Here is a 23,503-nt window from a genome sequence, read left to right as displayed (position 1 = left end):
TTTTCTACTTATACTCTCTGCCTTGTCTTAGGATATGTGATTATACTCATGTGATTCTTACTAAAGGAGATTTTAGCCGTGCGGCTGACCAGATATGTTCTACTTTTCTAAGAAGTCAGCCATGAGCTGGGCCGGCACCAATGAGTGTGGTAGCAGAGGAGGACCAGCAGGCTGACCAGGACTGGTGCTTATCTTTTCCTTTGGGATGGTTGGTGTCTGAACCAATTGTGCCTGAACCTGGTGTCTGAACCAGTTCTTCCTTATGGGATGAATGGTGTCTGAACCAATTGTGCCTGAACCTGGTTTCTGAACCAGTTCTTCCTTATGGGATGGTTGGTGTCTGAACCAATTGTGCCTGAACCTGGTGTCTGAACCAATTCTTCCATATGGGATGGTTGGTGTCTGAACCAATTGTGCCTGAACCTGGTGTCTGAACCAGTTCTTCCTTATGGGATAAAAAGAAAGGGGTGCTGCTATAGCCCCCCTTTCTTTATGGGATGGTGGCAGGGGAATAAAATATCTAGGAGTTATCAATAGGTTTTCCCTTTAGGTGGCCAGGGTCAGTGAACTTTTGACCTGAGTCAGGCTGAGGTAGATAACAGGAGTATTATTTTTAATGTATAATTTTTCCCGCCTGCTTTCAGGGCTATCACTGGGCAGATTTAGAGTGTGGAGCTCCGCTCCCGCCCAAATATTCCTGCTCCTGGTCAGTATTTCCAGCTCAAGCTGGTTCCAGAGAGGGGCTATTTAAGAAGCGACCGCGGGACTCCGGGTCACTTCGTTCCTGTCAGGACCTCAGATCTCTTCAGCGTTCCTGTACCACCTATCATAATGAGCCTTATCAGGAAGCTAATAGAGAAAGCTGGAGAGAAGGGCAGCGAGGACTGGCTCCGCCGCTGCCTTGAATTACCGCTGTCGTCGGCGCAGTCAGCCTCGGTCGCTTCAGCATCGGCAGCCATGGAGGTTCCCAGCGGCAGCGGAAGTGGAGTCCCGTTGGAAGAAGGAACAAGTGAAGAGACATCTCGCCCGGCGGACATCGGAGTTATGGCAGCCGGGTCATCGCACATGCGCAGTAGCGTCTCGGCGGTCATTCACGAAACGGAGGCTGGCCCATCGAAGAGACGCCGGATGCCCCGGAAGAGCTACTCACCGTCAACCGGAAGAGATGAAGCCGGTCCGTCTCGAAGAAGCTCCCCCCATGGAAGAGGAGGCCGTCGCCCGAATCGGAGCCAGACGGAGGAATCATCGCGGAGGCAGCGCACACCTGGGCGCAGGGCGTCAGACGATGGGTCGGTACCTGTCACACCGGAGGGGGGCCCCCCTCCGGCCGCCAGAGCAGCATCCTCTTCAGCACAGGCCGGAGCGTCGGCTCTGCCTGCATCGGGTGAGTCATCTGCCCCTGAGTCCATGTCTTCTCTCATGTTACAGTTGTTATCTGAATTTAGGTCTTTCACTGAACATTTTAAAAATTCCCCTGAAGTCCCTAATGATGCTAGTTCTGTGTGGATAGCGCCACCTAGTGGGGAAATTTCAGTCAGTCAGCCTGCTTCATCTTTTGATCTGGCTCAGAGCCAGAACTTACCCGAAGTTTGTTTAAGGGAACCATTGACTTGTGAAGTTTCCCCCCTTGGTTTCCACCTTTCTGAAGCAATCAAAGATAAGATCTGGCAGGGAGCATTTATTGACCTATTGTCTCTGTTGCCATCAGCTAAGGATTTTGCAAATAAAAAAGATGACGAGGAGAGGAAGAGACCAATTGCTAGGTCCTTCAATAACTGGTTACAAGCTTTTTTAATATATTCCAGTGTGCTTTGTGAAAAGTTCCCAAATAGAAGTGTGGGATTATTTCAGCACATGGAAATAGTCTTGGAGGCTTATAAAAATTTTGGGGGTTTAGCCTGGTTTAGCTACGACGTAGCTTTCAGGCAAAAATTATCAGTTCAGCCTTCATTAAAATGGGGAGTAAAGGACGTGGGGCTGTGGCTTGATCTTTTTGTCCCTCAGCGGTCCTTTCTCCCCAAGCCTAATGTCAACCCTCAACAGACAGGCCTCCAGTCCTTTAAGAAAGGCTTATGTTTCAATTTCAATGAAACACAATGTAGATGGCCCGGATCATGCAAGTTTAAGCATGAATGCGCATTTTGCGCCGGGCCACATCCCGTGTTCAAATGTTTTAAAAGGATGGCAGCACAACAGTCAGGTGTTCAAAAAAGCCAACTCCCCAGTGAAGCTGCCAGAAATGCTCCCCTGGCTCCTCCGCTATCCAGACCGGGAGAAAGCGGACCTCTTAATTGAGGGATTTACATTCGGTTTTGTGCTGCCTTCCTTTAAGGGCAATGGCTGTGTCATCCATAGAAACCTAAAATCAGTTCTGGGCCTGCAAACCATTGTGGCCGAAAAGATTGCTGCTGAATTAAAAGAGGGCAGATTTGCAGGTCCTTTTACCGAGCCTCCTTTCTTGGATTTTAGGGTCTCTCCATTAGGCATAGTCCAGAAAAAAGAGCCGAATTCCTACAGATTGATCCACCACCTATCTTATCCCAAAGACGAATCCCTCAACGACGAAATTAGTGGTGAATTAGCTTCGGTTCAATATGCTACTTTCGAAGATGCCCTGGAGAGACTCCGTTTTGCAGGAAGGGGGGCTCTTTTGGCAAAGGCGGATATTAAATCCGCATTTCGTCTGTTACCCATTCATCCCAGCAGTTTCAATTCTTTGGGTTTCCATTTTTTAAACCAGTTTTATTTTGACAAGTGCCTCCCAATGGGTTGCTCATTATCTTGCTTTTATTTTGAAAGTTTCTCCACTTTTCTAGAATGGGTGGTTAGTCAGATTTCAGGGTCTCACCTTTTAGTACATTATTTAGATGATTTTCTTTTTATAGGCCCTCCTTCCTCTGACACTTGTGAAATCTTATTAAACACCTTTTTAAAAGTTTGTGAACAATTTGGGGTCCCTTTAGCCCTCGAGAAAACTTTTCCCCCATGCAACTGCATAGTGTTTTTAGGTATCACTATAGATGCGGCCCGGATGGAGTTTAGGCTACCGGAAGATAAGATTGAAAAGCTTCGCGGATCTCTTTTACAGACGATCAGAAGAAAAAAGGTTTGTCTGAAAGAGCTACAATCCCTATTGGGGTTGTTAGCCTTTGCATCCAGGGTGATACCGGTAGGTAAGATATTTTCCAGACGTATTTATGCAGCGATCTCGGGCCTAAAATCTCCCTCTTCTCACGTGAGGGTTTCAAGTGAGATGAGGGAAGACCTTCTAGTGTGGATTCAATTTTTATTATTTTTCAATGGGGCTACGGTTTGGCAGGAACCTTTTATCGTAGACAGAGATTTTTTGCTCTTTACGGATTCGGCGGGGTCTAAGGGTTTCGCCGCCATTTGGCGTAACCATTGGTGCGCGGCACCTTGGTGCGCCAAATGGAAAAATCTTGGTCTTATACGCAACATTGTCTTGCTAGAATTGTTCCCGATTATAGTGGCCCTGGAATTATGGGGCCATCATTTTCGGAACAAAAGGTTTATGGTACGGACGGACAACAAGGGCGTTTTATACGCAATAAATTGCTTGTCCTCAAAATCTCCACCCGTTACCATAATGCTGAGGTATCTGGTTGCAAAGTGTCTAGAATTCAACATCTGGTTAAAAGCATCTTTTGTGCCGGGAAAAGATAATATTTTGGCAGACTGTTTATCCCGTTTTCAGATGGGTCGATTCTTTCAGCTACTGCCAACGGCAGATTTAACTGGACACTCCTGCCCGGGGCACCTGTGGGACCTGATCTAGCCAGTGTCATGGAAAATATTGAACTATCTCTAGCCCCGTCAACACTCGCTGGATATCGATCAGCTTGGTTGCTGTGGCTACAGCATCTTCAGTCAGCTAGTGTACCATCGGACGATTTTTCAGAATCTTTGCTGTTATCTTTTTTGAACTCTCTATTTTTGGACAAATTCTCTTGGTCACATATCCACAAAATTCTTGCAGGGATATCATTTTTTCAAAAACTTCATAACAGGCCAGCGTGCCTTTCCTATTTTTCGGTAAGGCAGGCTATGAAGGGTTACAAAAAACTTCACTTCAAAACTGACGATAGGAAGCCTATTTCTTTAGAATTGCTGGGTGATCTATGCACAACTTTAATTAAGGTTTGCTTTTCTGAATACGAGGCAAAATTATTTAGGGCGGCGTTTGTAGTTATGTTTTTCGCCGCACTCAGGATCTCGGAATTGATTCCTGATCGGAAATTGGGTTTTCCGGGCCTGCGCATTCAGGATGTTTCATTTCATTCAGCTAGCGTCGGTATTTTTTTGGCGCATTCCAAGACCGACCAAATGGGTTCGGGAAAGCAAATTATTCTTTATGAGTTCAGGAATTCTGCGATTTGTCCTGTCTCTCTGTTAAAAGAATACGTTTCGTTAAGACCGCACATCAGCGACGTTTTATTTATCCATTTTTCAGGAAAACCTCTCTCTCGTTTTCAATTTTCGGCAGTATTGCGTATGTGTTTGCAGCAGCTGAATTTAGGCGGGGAAAAAATAACCTCTCACTCGTTTCGCATCGGGGCTGCTACTGAGGCGGTTAGGCTGGGTTTAGGGGTGGAAACGGTAAAAAGAATTGGTAGGTGGTCTTCAGATTGCTACAAATCTTACGTACGCCCTAATGCTTATATTTGATTTCAGGGACCAAGCTCTCGGTCTGGATCATGGGCCATTCATATGTTCACTGGGCCCAGCAGCGGGCGAAGAATCGGGTCTACACCGAGAACTTAGGTTTGGACAGGAACAAGTTTCAAGTGGTTTGGTTTGGTAAGCGTGGCATGGTATGGGCGGAGCTTGTTACTGAATTTTTAAGGCTCACTAATTCAGCTCCCCCCCCCCGATATTTTGGTGATACACCTAGGGGGAAATGACATCGGGAGGTTTAAAACTTTAGATTTACTATTTTCCATTCGTGATGATTTGGTTTTTATTCAATCACTATTCCCCAAGCTTCGTCTAGTTTTCTCTGAAGTGATTCCGCGTCTGATCTCTTTCCGCTTTTACGGTTTTAAGCCGATAGAGAGGATGAGGAAACGTTTGAATAGAGGTCTCTCCAAACTATTAGGTGGTTTGGGAATCATATCTTTTAGGCACGTCGAGTTGGAGGGGGGTTTGTTGGGTCTTTATCGGAAGGATGGTGTCCATCTTTCCGATATTGGCCTAGATATCCTGAATAATAATTTAGGTACGTGTATTGAAATGGCCGCGCGCTGGGATGGTGGGGACAGGCGGAAGTTTTCCGCCTGTCTGGTGGATAATGTGGAAAAAAAATTCTAGTGATGTTTTGTCAACCTGAGCCGTCTGGCTAGGTTGTTGTTGATGTAAGTCTACTCTGAAATGTAAACACAGTTTTAAATTATTTTATTTATGTAAAGTCAATAATAAAACAGCCGCGGCCTTTTTAAATGCAAGCCAACTGGTGTGGTCTATTTATTAAAAAAAAAAAAAAAAAAATGGTATAGTGTTTTACATGTTATGTATGTCTATATAGTTAAATTATAAAGTTGGTTTTAAAAAATTATTCAGGATAAAACATCCTGCCTACCATTCCCATAAAAAGAAAGGGGTGCTGCTATAGCCCCCCTTTCTTTATGGGATGGTGGCAGGGGAATAAAATATCTAGGAGTTATCAATAGGTTTTCCCTTTAGGTGGCCAGGGTCAGTGAACTTTTGACCTGAGTCAGGCTGAGGTAGATAACAGGAGTATTATTTTTAATGTATAATTTTTCCCGCCTGCTTTCAGGGCTATCACTGGGCAGATTTAGAGTGTGGAGCTCCGCTCCCGCCCAAATATTCCTGCTCCTGGTCAGTATTTCCAGCTCAAGCTGGTTCCAGAGAGGGGCTATTTAAGAAGCGACCGCGGGACTTCGGGTCACTTCGTTCCTGTCAGGACCTCAGATCTCTTCAGCGTTCCCCTCCCCCCCCCTCCCCTTTTTATTGTCGCGGCCTAGTTATTATTATTGGCTAATGCTGTCGCCTTAGTCGGGATACTTTGGTGGACGAATGTTATTTATTGGTGAAGTCTATGTGATGTTGGATAATGTGGAAAAAAAATTCTAGTGATGTTTTGTCAACCTGAGCCGTCTGGCTAGGTTGTTGTTGATGTAAGTCTACTCTGAAATGTAAACACAGTTTTAAATTATTTTATTTATGTAAAGTCAATAATAAAACAGCCGCGGCCTTTTTAAATGCAAGCCAACTGGTGTGGTCTATTTATTAAAAAAAAAAAAAAAAAATGGTATAGTGTTTTACATGTTATGTATGTCTATATAGTTAAATTATAAAGTTGGTTTTAAAAAATTATTCAGGATAAAACATCCTGCCTACCATTCCCATGATTGGTGTCTGAACCAATTGTGCCTGAACCTGGTGTCTGAACCAATTCTTCCTTATGGGATGGTTGGTGTCTGAACCAAACATTTTTCCACATGAGATAAAATCTCATGCATATAGATGCCTACAGACATCTCCAAAAAAGTCTTGAGGGAGAAAACAGCAAGTAGACAAATAATCTGTTTTGGGTGATACTAAGGGCTCGTTTACACATTCGGCAATGACTTCCTCTCCTCTGAAAAGTGATCTACACTTGGATCACATTTAACAGGCATTTGACAGATGGTGAGGAAGTGCTATATTGCCTTTTCACTGCCTTTGTTAATCCACTAGATGTTGCACTACAATTGCATGCTGTTGTGGGTCAGTAGTAGCTTGGCCCCATTGATTTAACCGGGTTGCGTTTGATGGATGGCAGTGGGACCTGGAAGCTGGGAGAAGCAGAGTCTGCTACAGTGATTTCCAGCTTCTAGAAGGATCCCACAGATATGGTATTTACAAAAAAAATATCCTTGCCTGGCCTAAGCGGTTAGCACTTCTGCCTGGCAGCACTAGGGTTGTTGGTTCAAATCCCTACCATGGCACTACCTGCCTGAAGTTTGCAAGTTCTGCCTGTGCCTGCGTGGTTTTCCTCCTACAGTCCAAAGACATGCTGGTAGGTAAATTGGCCCTGGTATGTGTATGTATGAATGTGAGATAAGGACCAAGATTGTAAGCTCCTTTAGGGAAAAGACTGATGGGAATGTGCTATATATGTAAAGCAGTGTGTAAATTGACAGTGCTATAGAAGTACATGTAATCAATTAATAGTAATAATAACAGTTACACTAAAAATGAATGAAGTACCTTCTCCTTGTGAAATGTCATGGAGTTCTTCCCTTTGGGGCTTGTATACTCAACTTGATACATCATAGAATCCTTGAGATTCTGATCCTCCTCTTGGTTCCTGAAGCTGATCATCAATCCCATTGGGCTTTTCTGTTCTTCCACTGTGATATTGGTTGGGGGCTCGACATAGACTAAAAACAAAGGGCTAAATTTGACCTTTGAACAAAACATACTGAACTCAGCACAACTCTATACATGAAGAAAACTGAGAATTCTGGCAGCAAAGGCGCCCTGGAGAGATGACATGGAAAACATTTTCCATCTGACCTCCCTTGGCTCTTACCTTTGCAAATGGCCAACAACAGACTCGTTCAATAAACTTCAAAGCGCAAAGTGCCAAGTGCCGGACTTGCAGTAGTTTCTGTCTTCTATTGGTCTGATGTTAGGTAAATTCTGATTTCTAATGTTTGTAAAGGAATATTGCATATTAAAGGGTGACTTAACGCTGTAAGCTGTGTGCAAAAAACACAAGCAGAGGCCAAAGGATTAGTCCCCAGTATTGCCTCTGGTCTCCCCCCATCTAATCTTTCCCCATTACTGACAGACCATGCCGTGTTCTGTACTGTCTCTGTGTGGAAGCGGCCATGTTGGTTGAGGCAGGACTTTGCTTCCTCCTGTCAAAGCCTCCAGCAAAGAGAACAGTGAGCCGCACAGTAGTGACAGCACTAAAAAGTAAATTTATGCTTGCAATACACTTTTGTCCCTAGTCTTCACCTCACCCTGTGCTGGGGATCCCTGTCACTGCAGCATTTTGCGATTTTTGAAGCATTTTGAAGATCTTGGCCATCAGAAAATAAAAAAAAACAATTTGATTTTCCTGTGCGAAAGGAGATGACTGAGAAATATCTTACCAACATGCTCTGGGGTGAGAGTTCGCCAGTATAAAGTGGTATTACTTTGCTTGTCCCACACTGATATGACGTAGGGTTTTACATTAAATAAACTGACACCGTCTTGTGGAAACTGGCACAAGTGCCACCAGGATTCTTCTGAGGCTTTCACCGTTGTTAAATGGCATGACACCCTGTGGGATTAAACAATGATTTTACCATACTTCATCAGTTTCTGTCACAGTGCAAGCAAAAGTTGTTAGATAATAGTACACCTTGTTCTCGGATCCTACTGGGTCAAAGTGCAGAGTGTCCACTCTCTATTGTGCTACAGTGCACAGAATATCCACCTTCTATTGGACCAAAGTGCACAAGGTGTCCACCTTCTATTGGACCACAGGGCACAGTACATCCATCTTCTATTGGACCACAGTGCTCTGTACATCCATCTTCTATTGAACCACAGTGCACAGTACATCCACCTTATATTGGACCACAGTGCACTGTACATCTATCTTCTATTGGACCACACTGCACAGTACACCCATCTTCTATTGGACCACAGTACATTCATCTTCTATTGGACCACAGTGCACAGTACACCCATCTTCTATTGGACCACAGTGCACAGTACATTCATCTTCTATTGGGCCACAGTGCACAGTACATCCTCCTTCTATTGGACCACAGTGCACAGTAAATCCATCTTCTATTGGACCACAGTGCTCTGTACATCCATCTTCTATTGAACCACAGTGCACAGTACATCCACCTTATATTGGACCACAGTGCACTGTACATCCATCTTCTATTGGACCACAGTGCACAGTACATCCATCTTCTATTGGACCACAGTGCACAGTACATCCTCCTTCTATTGGACCACAGTGCTCTGTACATCCATCTTCTATTGGACCACAGTGCACTGTACATCCATCTTCTATTGGACCACAGTGCACAGTACATCCATCTTCTATTGGACCACAGTGCTCTGTTCATCCACCTTCTATTGCACAGGTGTCAAACACAAGGCCCGCGAGCCGAATCCGGCCCTCCAGGCCATTTTATGTGGCCCTCACACCTCTCCTTCAGCTGCAGGAGAGCTCCAGTCCTCCTCCAGACCTTATACTTTCTGCTTTCCAGCAATGCCTTCAGCTTCTTCCCAGCAGCACCCCAAGGTAAGAGAGGTGTACTGTGATGTAAGGGAGGGTGGGGCACTCAACTTCTGATGGTGGAGAGGCTCTTGACGTCTTATGTAAGGGTAGGGGATGCTCTTGACATCTAGTCTTACAGATACAACCGGCCCTTTTGAGGGCAGTCATAATGCTGATGCGGCCCGCGATTAAATTGAGTTTGACACCCCTGTTCTATTGGATCACAGTGCTCTGTACATCCATCTTCTATTGAACCACAGTGCACAGTACATCCACCTTCTATTGGACCACAATGCACTGTACATCCATCTTCTATTGGACCACAGTGCACTGTACACCCACCTTCTATTGGACCACAGTGCACTGTACATCCATCTTCTATTGGACCACAGTGCACTGTACACCCACCTTCTATTGGACCACAGTGCACTGTACATCCACCTTCTATTGGACCACAGTGCACTGTACATCCACCTTCTATTGGACCACAGTGCTCTGTACATCCACCTTCTATTGGACCACAGTGCTCTGTACAACCATCTTCTATTGGACCACAGTGCACAGTACATCGAACTTCTATTGGACCACAGTGCACTGTACATCTATCTTCTATTGGACCACAGTGCACAGTACATCTATCTTCTATTGGACCACAGTGCACAGTACATCGAACTTCTAATGGACCACAGTGCACTGTACATCTATCTTCTATTGGACCACAGTGCACTGTACATCTATCTTCTATTGGACCACAGTGCACAGTACATCGAACTTCTATTGGACCACAGTGCACTGTACATCCATCTTCTATTGGACCACAGTGCACAGTACACCAATCTTCTATTGGACCACAGTGCACAGTACATTCATCTTCTATTGGGCCACAGTGCACAGTACATCCTCCTTCTATTGGACCACAGTGCACAGTACATCCACCTTATATTGGACCACAGTGCACTGTACATCCATCTTCTATTGGACCACAGTGCTCTGTACATCCACCTTCTATTGGACCACAGTACTCTGTACATCCAGCTTCTATTGGACCCCAGTGCACAGTACATCCACCTTCTATTGGACCACAGTGCACTGTACATCCATCTTCTATTGGACCACAGTGCACTGTACATCCACCGTCTATTGGACCACAGTGCACTGTACATCCACCTTCTATTGGACCACAGTGCACAGTACATCCATCTTCTATTGGACCACAGTGCACTGTACATCCACCTTCTATTGGACCACAGTGCACAGTACATCCACCTTCTATTGGACCACAGTGCTCTGTACATCCACCTTCTATTGGACCACAGTGCTCTGTACAACCATCTTCTATTGGACCACAGTGCACAGTACATCGAACTTCTATTGGACCACAGTGCACTGTACATCTATCTTCTATTGGACAACAGTGCACAGTACATCGAACTTCTATTGGACCACAGTGCACTGTACATCCATCTTCTATTGGACCACAGTGCTCTGTGCATCCACCTTCTATTGGACCCCAGTGCACAGTACATCCACCTTCTATTGGACCACAGTGCACTGTACATCCATCTTCTATTGGACCACAGTGCACTGTACACCCACCGTCTATTGGACCACAGTGCACTGTACATCCACCTTCTATTGGACCACAGTGCACAGTACATCCATCTTCTATTGGACCACAGTGCACTGTACATCCACCTTCTATTGGACCACAGTGCACAGTACATCCACCTTCTATTGGACCACAGTGCTCTGTACATCCACCTTCTATTGGACCACAGTGCTCTGTACAACCATCTTCTATTGGACCACAGTGCACAGTACATCGAACTTCTATTGGACCACAGTGCACTGTACATCTATCTTCTATTGGACAACAGTGCACAGTACATCGAACTTCTATTGGACCACAGTGCACTGTACATCCATCTTCTATTGGACCACAGTGCACTGTACATCCATCTTCTATTGGACCACAGTGCACAGTACATCCATCTTCTATTGGACCACAGTGCTCTGTGCATCCATCTTCTATTGGACCACAGTGCTCTATGCATCCACTTTCTTTTGGACCACAGTGTACAGAGTATCCACTTCCTGTGCACAATGTGTTAACCTTACATTGGAGTACAGTGCACAATACATCCACCTTCTATTGGATTAAAGCGCACAGTACATCTAACTTCTAAAAGGCAATAGTGCACATTGTATTTCACTCCTACTGGGCATGCATGGACCATCAAACACAGTGCATCCACCTTCTATTGGACTAACCTGCACAGTACATCCACTTTCTACTGAATAAAAATGCACAGTACATCCATCTTCTATTGGGCTATAGTGCATAGTGCATCCACCTTCAGTATGATTAAAGCGCACAGTACATCTAACTTCTAATAGGCAATAGTGCACGTTGTATTTCACTTGTATTTAACTTCTACTGGGCATGGATGATCAGACATTAATTGGACCATCAAACACAGAGCATCCACCTTCTATTGGGCTACTGCCCCCCCCCCCCAAACTTGGGCAATGGTGAACAATGTACTCATTTTCTAATGGACCACAGTGCACACTGTGCCTTCCTTCTATTGGCCATGATGTACCCGCCTTCTGTTGGGTCACAGTGCACAACGTACCCACCTTCTGTTGAGCCACAGTGCAAAATGTACCCACCTTCTGTTGAGCCACAGTGCACAATGTACCCACCTTCTGTTGAGCCACAGTTCACAATGTACCCATCACCTATTGAGCCCCAGTGCATAATGTACCCATCCCCTATTGGGCCACAGTGCACAATGTACCCACCTTCTATTGATCCACAGTGCACAATGTACCCACCTTCTATTGAGCCCCAGTGCATAATGTACCCATCCCCTATTGGGCCACAGTGCACAATGTACCCACCTTTTATTGAGCCACAGTGCACAATGTACCCATCCCCTATTGAGCCCCAGTGCATAATGTACCCATCCCTATTGGGCCACAGTGCACAATGTACCCATCCCCTATTGGGCCACAGGGCACAATGTACCCACCTTCTATTGAGCCCCAGTGCACAATGTACCCATACCCTATTCAGCCACATTGCACAATGTACCCATCCCCTTTTGAGCCCCAGTGCATAATGTACCCATCCCAATTGGGCCACAGTGCACAATGTACCCATCCCCTATTGGGCCACAGTGCACAATGTACCCACCTTCTATAGAGCCCCAGTGCACAATGTACCCATACCCTATTCAGCCACAGTGCATAATGTACCCATCCCTATTGGGCCACAGTGCATAATGTACCCATCCCTTTTGGGCCACAGTGCACAATGTACCCACCTTCTATTGAGCCCCAGTGCACAATGTACCCATCCCCTATTCAGCCACAATACACAATGTGCCCATCCCTTATTTGGCCACAGTGCATCAACATCCATTACACATTAGTGCACAGTGTCTCCACCTTGTTTCGGGCCATAGTGTACATTAAACAGTAGTGCCAAGTACATTGACTTCAGTTAGACAATAGTGCACAGTGCATACAGCTCTTATTGGGTCAGACCTTGAGAGGGGCAAAGTGCACAGTTAGACTTCAGTTTTATACTCACTCAGAGTCAATTGTGTGATTCAGGGTGAAATTGGAGGCGTCAGATGTGTTGCTCTCCCAGAAACAAGTAAGATTCTGTAAGCCCGTTATGAAACAGAAAGGGATCACAGTTCTGTTGTCGATGACACTGTACACTGGAGGTAAAAAAAGAAATAAATCAGAGTATAGAAAGCAATGACTCGCAGGGAAAGCCCGGCGATCGATGACCGCTGATCTCTCTGTTTTAGGTGGATTTCTTTTTAATTTAACAGCTACAATAAAATTCCCGCTGTTACAAAAAAATATGGTATTCTGGTAGCTGTATGCCAGTTGTAATGATAGTCTTTAGTATATGAATTGCTTTTTTTTGTTCTCACATTGGCTTTTAAATTCACCTTTTGCAAAATAAAGTAGTAAATGCAGTAACATTAATATTATGATCAATGAACATTTACAACTTTTTTTTTTGCATTGAAGACTGCAGAGCATTGCACACATAAGGCACGGATCACGCATGCAAGCTCTGCAGGCTTTGGTGCTAGAGAGTCAATGTTTATACCCAGCCTCAGGCTGATATGGAGGTACAGACCTACTGCTATGAGGCTGGAGAAAGTGTGATTGGACTACAAGGGGGTGAGTGAGGAGAGATCACAAGTGCAGCTCTGCACAATCCCTCTCCTGATGTGATAGATGGTACATGTAGTATTTTATTGGGAGTAATCCCAGCGAATGAATGACACAGCTGTGTGGGCAGGCAAGCACTGATGTTGGACAAGAAGGCCTGGCTTGCAGTCTCCACTTGAATTCATCCCAAAGGTGTTCTGTTGGGTTGAGGTCAGGACTCTGTGCAGGCCAGTCAAGGTCCTCCACTCCAAACTCACTCATCCATGTCTTTATAGACCTTGCTTTGTGCATTGGTCCAAAGCATTTGGTTGTGGGGGGATTATGGTGTGGGGTTGTTTTTCAGGGGTTTGGCTTGGCCCCTTGGTTCCAGTGAAGGGAACTTTTAACCTTCCTAGCGGTATTCCCGAGTGTGGCCCGGGGTTATCTTTCAGTACCAAAAGCAGAAACCCCGAGCCACACTCGGGATTACCCCAAAATGTTACTCACCTTCCCTGCAATCCCCCGCCGTCCTCCCCATCGTCCTCACACTCTCTCCCCGCTCTGTGCACGGCCGATACCGGCACTTGCCTTCCGGTTCCTTCCACTGTGAGCATTGCGACACAGGGGGGTGGAACCGGCGGCAAATACAAAAGTGTAAATACACTAAATGACATGATACAAAGCTGTGATCCTAATGCATTACTCTGTATCATGCCATTTCACCACAGGATTTCACCTGGTAATTTTTCCAGTGCCCTGCCTGTGCTTTTCCAGTTCTTTGTGCCTGGAAAATAGAGAACGAACATGGCGTCCAAAAAGCATTTCTTTTGTGCAAAAGCGCTTTTAGACGAACTGGAAAACAGCGAAATGGAGTTACTAGAAGAACTGAGCGATAGCGATTCGTGGGAAAATTCATCATCAGGTACGGAAAGTGATGACAGCGATGATTCTGATGTCTCTTTCTGGCACATCGCTCCATTGGAAATTCTGAAGAATCATTTGATATACTTCCCAAATTCCACAAGCTATGTGCCAGAAAGAGACATCAGAATCATCGCTGTCATCACTTTCCGTACGAATTTTCCCACTAATCGCTATCGCTCAGTTCTTCAAGTAACTTCGCTTCACTGTCGCTGTTTTCCAGTTCGTCTAAAAGCGTTTTTTGCGCAAAAAGCTTTTTGGATGCCATGGTCGTTCTCTATTTTCCAGGCACAAAGCACTGAAAAAGCACAGGCAGGGCACTGGAAAAGTCACCAGGTGAAATCCTGTGGTGAAATGGCATGATACAGTGTAATCCGTTAAGATCACAGCTTTTTATCATGTCATTAGTGTATTTACACTTTTGAATTTGCCGCCGGTTCCTCCCCGCTGCGTTGCAACGCTCGCAGGGGAGGGAACCGGAAGACAGGTGCCAGCATCGGCCGAGCACAGAGTGGGGAGAGAGTGTCAGGATGGTGGGAGGACGGCGGGGGTTCGCAGGGAAAGGTGAGTTTTAAAATATAAAACAACAGATTTCCATGCAAAACAATGTACCACTTTTAGCACAGAAACCCTGACAAAATCAGACCACCAGGGAGGTTAAGGCGTCGGCATACCAAGACATTTTGGACAATTTCATGCTCCCAACTTTGTGGGAACAGTTTGGGGATGTCCCCTTCCTGTTCCAACATGACTGCGCACCAGTACACAAAGCAAGGTCCATAAAGACATGGAGCGAGTTTGGGGTGAAGGACCTTGACTGGCCTGCACAGAGTCCTGACCTCAACCCAATAGAATACATTTGGGATGAATTAGAGGGGAGACTGCAAGCCAGGCCTTCTCATCAGGCCTTCTTCTGGAAGAATGGTCAAACATTCCCATAGTCACACTCCTAAACCTTGTGGACATTTTTCCCAGAGGAGTTGAAGCTGTTATAGCTGCAAAGGGTGGTCCAACTCAATATTGAACCTTACGGACTAAGACTGGGTGGGATGCCATTAAATTCATGTGCGTGTAAAGGCAGGTGTCCCAATACTTTTGACAATATAATGTATCACCAATAAATATTAAGAAAAAAAATGTTTTTTTCCTTTCAGCAGCTTAGTAGATGCCCCTGTTCTAATGTGGTAGTGCAGTGTTAATTTTGACGTAAAATTTCGATTTGGTTTTAGTTGCATTTTAGTCATCTGAATCATTTCATATTTTTGTCTACTAAAATAGTGTTAATTTAGTCGAGGAAAAATATTTTATTTGAGGAAATGAAAATTTTTGTACAACTGTCATCAGATGTCAATGTTGTACATTGTAGCTCCATAATCAGTCTATTGAATCCTACGTTATGTAATGCAGTAATAGAAGATTGTAAGAGGAGGAAGTCTATACCATATATGTACATGTGTCACCGGGACACGCTGTACATAAACAATAGGCATGGCTCTCACAGCCCTCCCCTCCCCGAGCGTCTGGTGTGCCTGATAAGAAACTGCCTTCCCAGGACACGCTCATTGCCACATAAAAAATATGTTTTTCTGCCATGTCAAATGGTTTTATTTTTCATTTATCTGAAATTTTTTACGCCGGATTCAAAATTGTACCCTTACATTTTGGTCAGTTTATATATTTTTTAATCATTTAAAGGACAACATCAACCAAGCACATTAGTACCTAGCCTCTGAGAGGCTCACAGTTTAATGTCCTGACCACAGTCCTGCACATTCTATGACTTTTAAACAAAGACTGATAAACTTATCTTGTGGGGAAAATTGGAGCAACCCAGTTGAGCCCCACACAACACGTAGAAAGAACACATGAACTCTATGTAGAGAAGGAACCTGGTAGGGATTAAGCCCAAGAGTCTAGGGCAGGCATGTCCAACCTGCGGCCTGAGGGCCGCATGTGGCCCCCGAACCTTAGGCAATGCGGCCCACTGCCCCCTGACAATTTTTTTTTTTCTGGTAAGGAAGGGGGCACGGCCACAGCAGCTTCCAACTAATGGTAGGCAGTCTGACTCCTACCACCATGACCACTTCAAATCACTGAAGTGGTCATGGTGGTTAGAGTGTTCCTTTATTATCGCTCAGAAGAAGTAAACCTCTGTATACTGATTCCATTTCATTTGATCATCCTCTACTTGTGTTAAATCAGTGCGGGGGGCGCAGCGGCACGGGAAGGGCGCGGCGGAATTTTATTACTTATATACCTTAACTATAGTATATATTTAATATGCGGCCCGAGAAAATTTCTCTACACTCAATGTGGCCCAGAGAAGCCAAAAGGTTGGACACCCATGGTCTAGGGATACCCCTGGACCTAAGGCTAATTACCAAACCATCATTCCACCCGCAACACCCAATATAATAATTTATGGGCCAAGTGAATACTTATTTACTGGTATTTTGTCACCATACATGTGTAGTGGTGTTCAGAAGAATGCAGCTCTATGGACATGGTGGGAACAGTTCAGTGTAGAGAAAACTATCATATGAAGAAGACCCTCAAAGCTGTTCTGTGATTTCACCTCAATCCAGTCAAAGTGTCAGTCCTCCCAAATGTTATATTTTAGTTTTTGGTAGATGCAAGAGTGGTAAACCTCCTGACAGTTTCTTCTATCTCTGTGGGACTTTATTGGTCAGATCTGAGTCTCCATAGACCATTTATGAGGGGTTCCCACTCTCCCTGCTGGATTTATATTTACTTCATGTTACGGTAAATGTAGACGGAGAAGCTGGAACACACAAGGATGGATTGGAACATCCAAAACCCCCAGGTGAACAGGACCAGAAGTTTTGGTAAGGAGCTCTTACTGTTGGAGCATACAAGCAGGGCCGGATTAATGTAGGGGCTTTTGGAGCTGCAGCTCCAGGCCCCTACCCTAATATAGGCCCGGGCTGGCCAGATTCACTGTTTCCACTCTTTACTGTCACTTGTAAACACAGAAGTCTGGCTTCTGTGCAACAAGTGAAAGCAAGCTTCTCCAAGAAACTCTCTCAGAACCTCCCCACACAGCACAAAGGCCGGACACAAAGGGACAGTTGCCGATGCATGGATGTGTTTATAGGCTTCAGAGGGGGCATCTCATGTTGTATTAGGCCTGCACGGCTGCACCCTTCTTCCTCAGGGCGCATGCCGAGGCACGGCCCTTCAAAATCCTCAGCACCAAGCCCATGATGCCCTTAATCCAGCCCTGTATACAAGACATAGGAAGCCAGATTTGGACTGACACTTTAATCTCCTCACATAATAATAACTCTATTGTTATCATTATATACAACAATATGATAAAATTTGCTTCGAGAGAAGATTAAACAGTGCAGCAGTTGGTCATACACGAGAACATGCTGAGAGGCCTCCACACTTGACAATCGAGGAAGAAAAAAGAAAAGTCATCAAGATATACTACCTAAGGTACAGTATGTCACTGATAACCGAGAGAAAGTCACTAGAACCCAAATACAACTTTTTTAAATACCGTACCATGTTTGTTTAAGCCAGTGGTCTCCAAACTGGGGCCTCAGATGTGACCCTTTGTTTGCTTTTATCTGGCCCTTGAAGCAATATTCTATCCACTAACACCAACAATTGGGCATGTGTCCTCCCAATGACACCAACAATTAGGCATATGTCCTCCTACTGTTACTAATGAAGGGGCACAATTCCTCCCAATAACAGTAACAGTGGGGCACAATTCCTTCCGAAGACACCAGCAAGGGGAACATTTCGTCCCAATGACCACCAACGATGGGGCACAATTCTTCCTATTGACACCAATTATGGGGCAAAAATGTACCAAATGAAACCAACAATGGGGCACTATTCCTACCACTGACACCAACAATGGGGTATCATCTATTCCCACTGACACCTGGACATTTCCCCTCTCATTGACCTCAGTTTGGCCCTTTACAGTCTGAAAGACAGAATACTGGCCCTTTATTTAGAAAGTTTGAAGACTCCTGGTTTAGACCATTAGATAACACAGTTAGGAGCCATTTGGAGAAATGGCAACAGCCCAAGGACCCGAACATTAAGATTATCCTCAAATAACCAAAACACTCAAAGGAAAATAAAGTTCTGCCTAGCTGTTTAAAAAAACACAGTTTTGGATGGTCATCAGAAAATTGAATCCCATGCCAAGTTGTAATAGTCCCTAGAGAGAAGCCTTCTGGCCTCCTGTTTTTTTTTTTTTATTTAATATTGCTGCACCATATATGTGCATACCTTCCTGCCATGGTGCCACCCAGCCAAAGTTAGTCTCCATCAGGTACCTACAGGCAGTGCCGGGACAAGGTCATCTGGTGCCCAGGGCGAAGATGGCAAACTGCGCCCCCCGCCCCCGGGGTATAAAGAAAAAGTCAGTGTCATTTCAAAACCAATATTTCCCATAGATGCCAATGTTAAAAACAAGGAGCAGTGCCATGTCAAGCTGACCAAGATTTCCTATAGATGCCAATATTAGACCGGGAGCAGTGCCATGCCAAGCTGTCCAAGATTTCCCATAGACGCCAATGTTATACAGGGAGCAGTGCCATGTCAAGCTGACTGAGATTTCCCATAGAAGCCGATGTTAAAAACCGGCAGCAGTGCTATGTCAAGTTGACCAAGATTTTCTATGGACGCCAATGTTAAAAACCGGGAGTAGTGCCATGCCAAGCCGACCAAGCTTTGTCCGTACTCCTGAGCAGTGCCGGTCCTAGCAAGCAAGAGGGTCATCGAGGTGGCGGGGAGAGAGGAGGGGGGCAGGGAATTCGGAGAACTGAAGGCAGCCTGACAGGAATCTTCACTGAGTGAAGCACAATGCCGGACGTTGATCCGGCACTGACTTCATCCCCAGGAGCCTCTCATGGGGCCCCCCACTGGTCCCGGGCACTCAGTCAGATGGGTCAGTCCGCCCCTGGTATGAACTAACACACCAGGCGGGCGGGTGAGCTGCCACTAATGGCTGCCTGTAACGAAATGAGCCATTCACTTCCCTGTCAGTGGAGATACCCGCCTGACAGGGAAGTGAAGGTCTCACTTCGTTACAGCTATTAGCGGCCGCTCGCCTGCCTGCCCGGTGTGTTAGTAGTCACACACACTTCACCTGTGCTGCGCTGCGCCCCCCTTCCTCTACTAAATGGTGCCGCCCAGGGCACCCGGCCCTTCCGCCCCCCCCCCCCCCCCTTGTACCGGCTCTGCCTACAGGCATTGTACCTATCAGGTACCAATGTGGCTCAATACCACACCACAGCATCACTATCCAACTTGTCAGTCTTTTTTTTTCTGTTCGTGTCAGGGTAGGGACAGCTACTTTACTTCCAAAACTGGAGACACAACAAGAAGTGAATTAAAATCTCTCCAAAATGAGGATACATTCCCTTTCAGACAGTGTTATACCAAAACAGGTGTCCCAACTGAAAGACTTCAACTCAATTCCTGTTAAAGTGACAACTATAAAATTCTAGATTTGCTCTCACTTTCTGCCCGGGTGACAGTGGTCACCAGGACAAAGGGGAAAGGGAGAATCTATCTGATGGGGGTTTTAACCTTTCTATGCTCAATCCAAAACGAGTGTCTGGTATCTAAAGAGAGGTCCAGCTGGTCAGTAGTGGAAGTATACCAGTACTCTAGCCTGCTCACCTGTTTGTCCATGTACTGTAGCTTCCTTTGTACTTAATATATCCCACCATTGTCTTTTGGGACCAAGCTGCACTGGCTAGATGTGTGCCTTGCCTCACACAGGGTGCCCCCCGGGCTAATACAGTGGGATCTTGGGGGTAGACTACTCCACTAAGTATCTGAGGATCACACAATCCTAAAACGTAGAGCATTCAGAGTTTCCTTTGCATCCTAATGTGTACAGTAACTTGTGATCCATAAATATCTGCTGATTGAAAGGAAAGCAGTAAGAATAGTTTACAGAAAAAAAAAAAAAAACACTGAACAACCCCAGATCTGTATATAGTAGAGTTCTCCTTTAAAATTCTAGCCCACCCAAAACCGGTATCGCAGTCCTGGTGGATATGGGCAGGTTAAATTAGCTGGCAGATTATTATATCTCCTAGGGCAGTGGTTTCTCCAAACTGTGGCCCGGGGGCCAGATGCCGCTCTATGCTTGCTTTTATCCGTCCCTTGGAGCACTTATTCATCCACTGATACCAACAATGGGGCATAATTCCCCCTCACTGACCCCAATAAAGGGGCACAATTCCCCTGAAAGCCACCAATAATGGGGCAAAATCCCACCCAATGACACCAACGATAGGGCACACACCCAAGATGAGGCATTGTATTTTTCCACTGATATCGGGACCTTTTCTACTCCCATTGGCCATTGTTTGGTCCCCCAAAAGTCTTAGGGACAGTAGACTGGCTCTTTGTTAAGAGAATTTGGAGACCACTGTCCTAGATTCACTGATACCAACAATGGGGCATAATTCCCTCTCACTGACCCCAATAAAGTGGCACAATTCCTCCGAAAGCCACCAATATTGGGGGCAAAATTCCACCCAATGATACCAACAATAGGGCACACACCCAAGATGAGGCATTGTATTTTTCCACTGATATCGGGACCTTTTCTACTCCCATTGGCCATTGTTCAGTCCCCCAAAAGTCTTAGGGACAGTAGACTGGCTCTTTGTTAAGAAAGTTTGGAGACCCCTGTCCTAGGGCAAGAAAGTAATACAGTTGTTCTTCATTTTTTTTGCCTTGTGCACATGTCCCCCATGGGGATCCTTGAAATGCAGCAAATGTAGACAGCAACTGAGGTAAAAAAAAGTACTAACCTCTGTGAATAAATTCTGAGGTCATTTGAGGCTTCTCAGCTCTGCAAAGCATCAGTAGTATAGAACACCAATGAAGGACAGTGGATAAGGTGGGTACCCACGTACCCATGGTGGAGAATAGCCCTTGGCAGCCTCTGTCTCTGGATGTATGTGAAAGTCTGTATGGCAGATCTCAGTGTATGTACCCTTCTCTGTCTCTCCTCCTGTTTCAGTGTACGTTACTCCCTCTATCAGAGACTGCCCAGGCTGCCTCTGCTCTTTCTCACACCTATTCTGTATGCTGAGACATGAATTTACTTTCTTTTCTCTGCAATGCTAGATAAGACCTTCAATGTGCTTGTGGGATTGGCATGGGGACCAGTACGGTTTATGTTATCATTTGCTGCATTTATTTGGCACTGGTGTCTTATTGACATTCGTTTCTTGAGAAATAAAGACTTGCCCAAGTGTGTTTTTTTTTGTGTGACACTTTTGAAAAACAAAAAGCAATTTACAGAACATTTTAATCTGTTTACCCAATAGGAACATGTTCACACCATTGCATTGCCATGTGCAATTAAAACTGCACCATGGTGCAATTTTATTTTTTATGACTTCTCCTGCTTTAAAGCTGGATATATATATATATATATATATATATATACAGTGTATATATATATATATACAGTGTGTATATAGATATATATATATATATATATATATACAGTGTATATATATATATATATATAGTGTATATATATATATATACACTGTATATATATATATATATATATATATATATATATATATATACAGTATCTCACAAAAGTGAGTACACCCCTCACATTTTTGTAGATATTCTATTATACCTTTTCATGTGATAACACTGAAGAAATGACACTTTGCTACAATGTAAAGTAGTGAGTGTACAGCTTGTATAACAGTGTAAATTTGCTGTCCCCTCAAAATAACTCAACACACAGCCATTAATGTCTAAACCGCTGGCAATAAAAGTAAGTACACCCCTAAGTCAAAATGTCCAAATTTGGGCCCAATTAGCCATTTTCCCTCCCCGTTGTCATGTGACTCGTTAGTGTTACAAGGTCTCAGGCGTGAATGGGGAGCAGGTGTGTTAAATTTGGTGTTATCGCTCTCGCTCTCCCATACTGGTCACTGAAAGTTCAACATGGCACCTTATGGCAGAGAACTCCCTGAGGATCTGAAAAAAAGAATTGTTGCTCTTCATAAAGATGGCCTAGGCTATAAGAAGATTGCCAAGACCCTGAAACTTAGCTGCAGCACAGTGGCCAAGACCATACAGTGGTTAAACAGGACAGGTTCCACTCAGAACAGGCCTCTCCATGGTCGACCAAAGAAGTTGAGTGCATGTGCTCAGCATCATATGCAGAGGTTGTCTTTGGGAAATGGACGTATAAGTGCTGATAGCATTGCTGCAAAGGTTGATGGGGTGGGGGATCAGCCTGTCAGTGCTCAGACCATACGCCGCACACTGAATCAAATTGGTCTGCATGGCTGTCATCCCAGAAGGAAGCCTCTTCTAAAGATGATGCACAAGAAAGCCATCAAACAGTTTGCTAAAGACAAGCAGACTAAGGACATGGATTACTGGAACCATGTTCTCTTGTCTGAGGAGACCAAGATAAACTTAATTGGTTCAGATGGTGTCAAGCGTGTGGGGTGGCAACCAGGTGAGGAGTACAAAGACAAGTGTGTCTTGCCTACAGTCAAGCATGGTCGTGGGAGTGTCATGGTCCGGCACTAAGAAGCTACAGTTTTTTGAAGGAACCATGAGTGCCAACGTGTACTGTGATATACTGAAGCAGAGCAGGATCCCCTGCCTTCGGAGACTGGGCCACAGGGCAGTATTCCAACATGATAATGACCCCAAGCACACCTCCAAGACGACCACTGCCTTGCTAAAGAAGCTGAGGGTAAAGGTGATGGACTGGCCAAGCATGTCTCCACACCTAAACCCTATTGAGTATCTGTGGAGCATCCTCAAACGGAAGGTGGAGGAGCGCAAGGTCTCTAATATCCACCAACTCCATGATGTCATCATGGATGAGTGGAAGAGGACTCCAGTGGCAATCTGTGAAGCTCCATGCCCAAGAGGGTTAAGGCAGTGCTGGAAAATAATGGTGGCCACACAAAATATTGACACTTCAATGCACAATGACCAGCGTGCCCCCTTTCAGTGCACAGTGACCAGCGTGCCCCCTTTCAATGCACAGTGGCCAGCGTGCCCCCTTCAATGCAGAGACCAACGTACCCCCTTTCAATGCAGAGAGACCAGTGTGCCCCCTTTCAATGCAGAGAGACCAGTATG

At 45.1% G+C, this 23,503-nt stretch overlaps 1 protein-coding gene across 1 annotated transcript in view; it reads right to left on the bottom strand.

The window, feature by feature from the left end:
* EPOR (erythropoietin receptor) overlaps positions 1-23,503 on the bottom strand; it is a gene marked incomplete at its 5' end in the record, with an annotated part of 46,130 nt that overhangs the window by 6,570 nt on the left and 16,057 nt on the right. Inside the window, 5 exon segments of the mRNA XM_082253730.1 lie at positions 7,231-7,403; positions 8,124-8,296; positions 12,855-12,987; positions 21,178-21,297; positions 21,300-21,445. Of these exon segments, the coding sequence (XP_082109856.1) occupies positions 7,231-7,403; positions 8,124-8,296; positions 12,855-12,987; positions 21,178-21,297; positions 21,300-21,445 (745 nt within the window).

Source organism: Pelophylax lessonae (genome assembly GCF_965119305.1).
Source record: "Pelophylax lessonae genome assembly, chromosome: 4".
NCBI lineage: Eukaryota > Metazoa > Chordata > Amphibia > Anura > Ranidae > Pelophylax > Pelophylax lessonae.
This window is presented reverse-complemented; position numbering and strand designations above follow the sequence as displayed.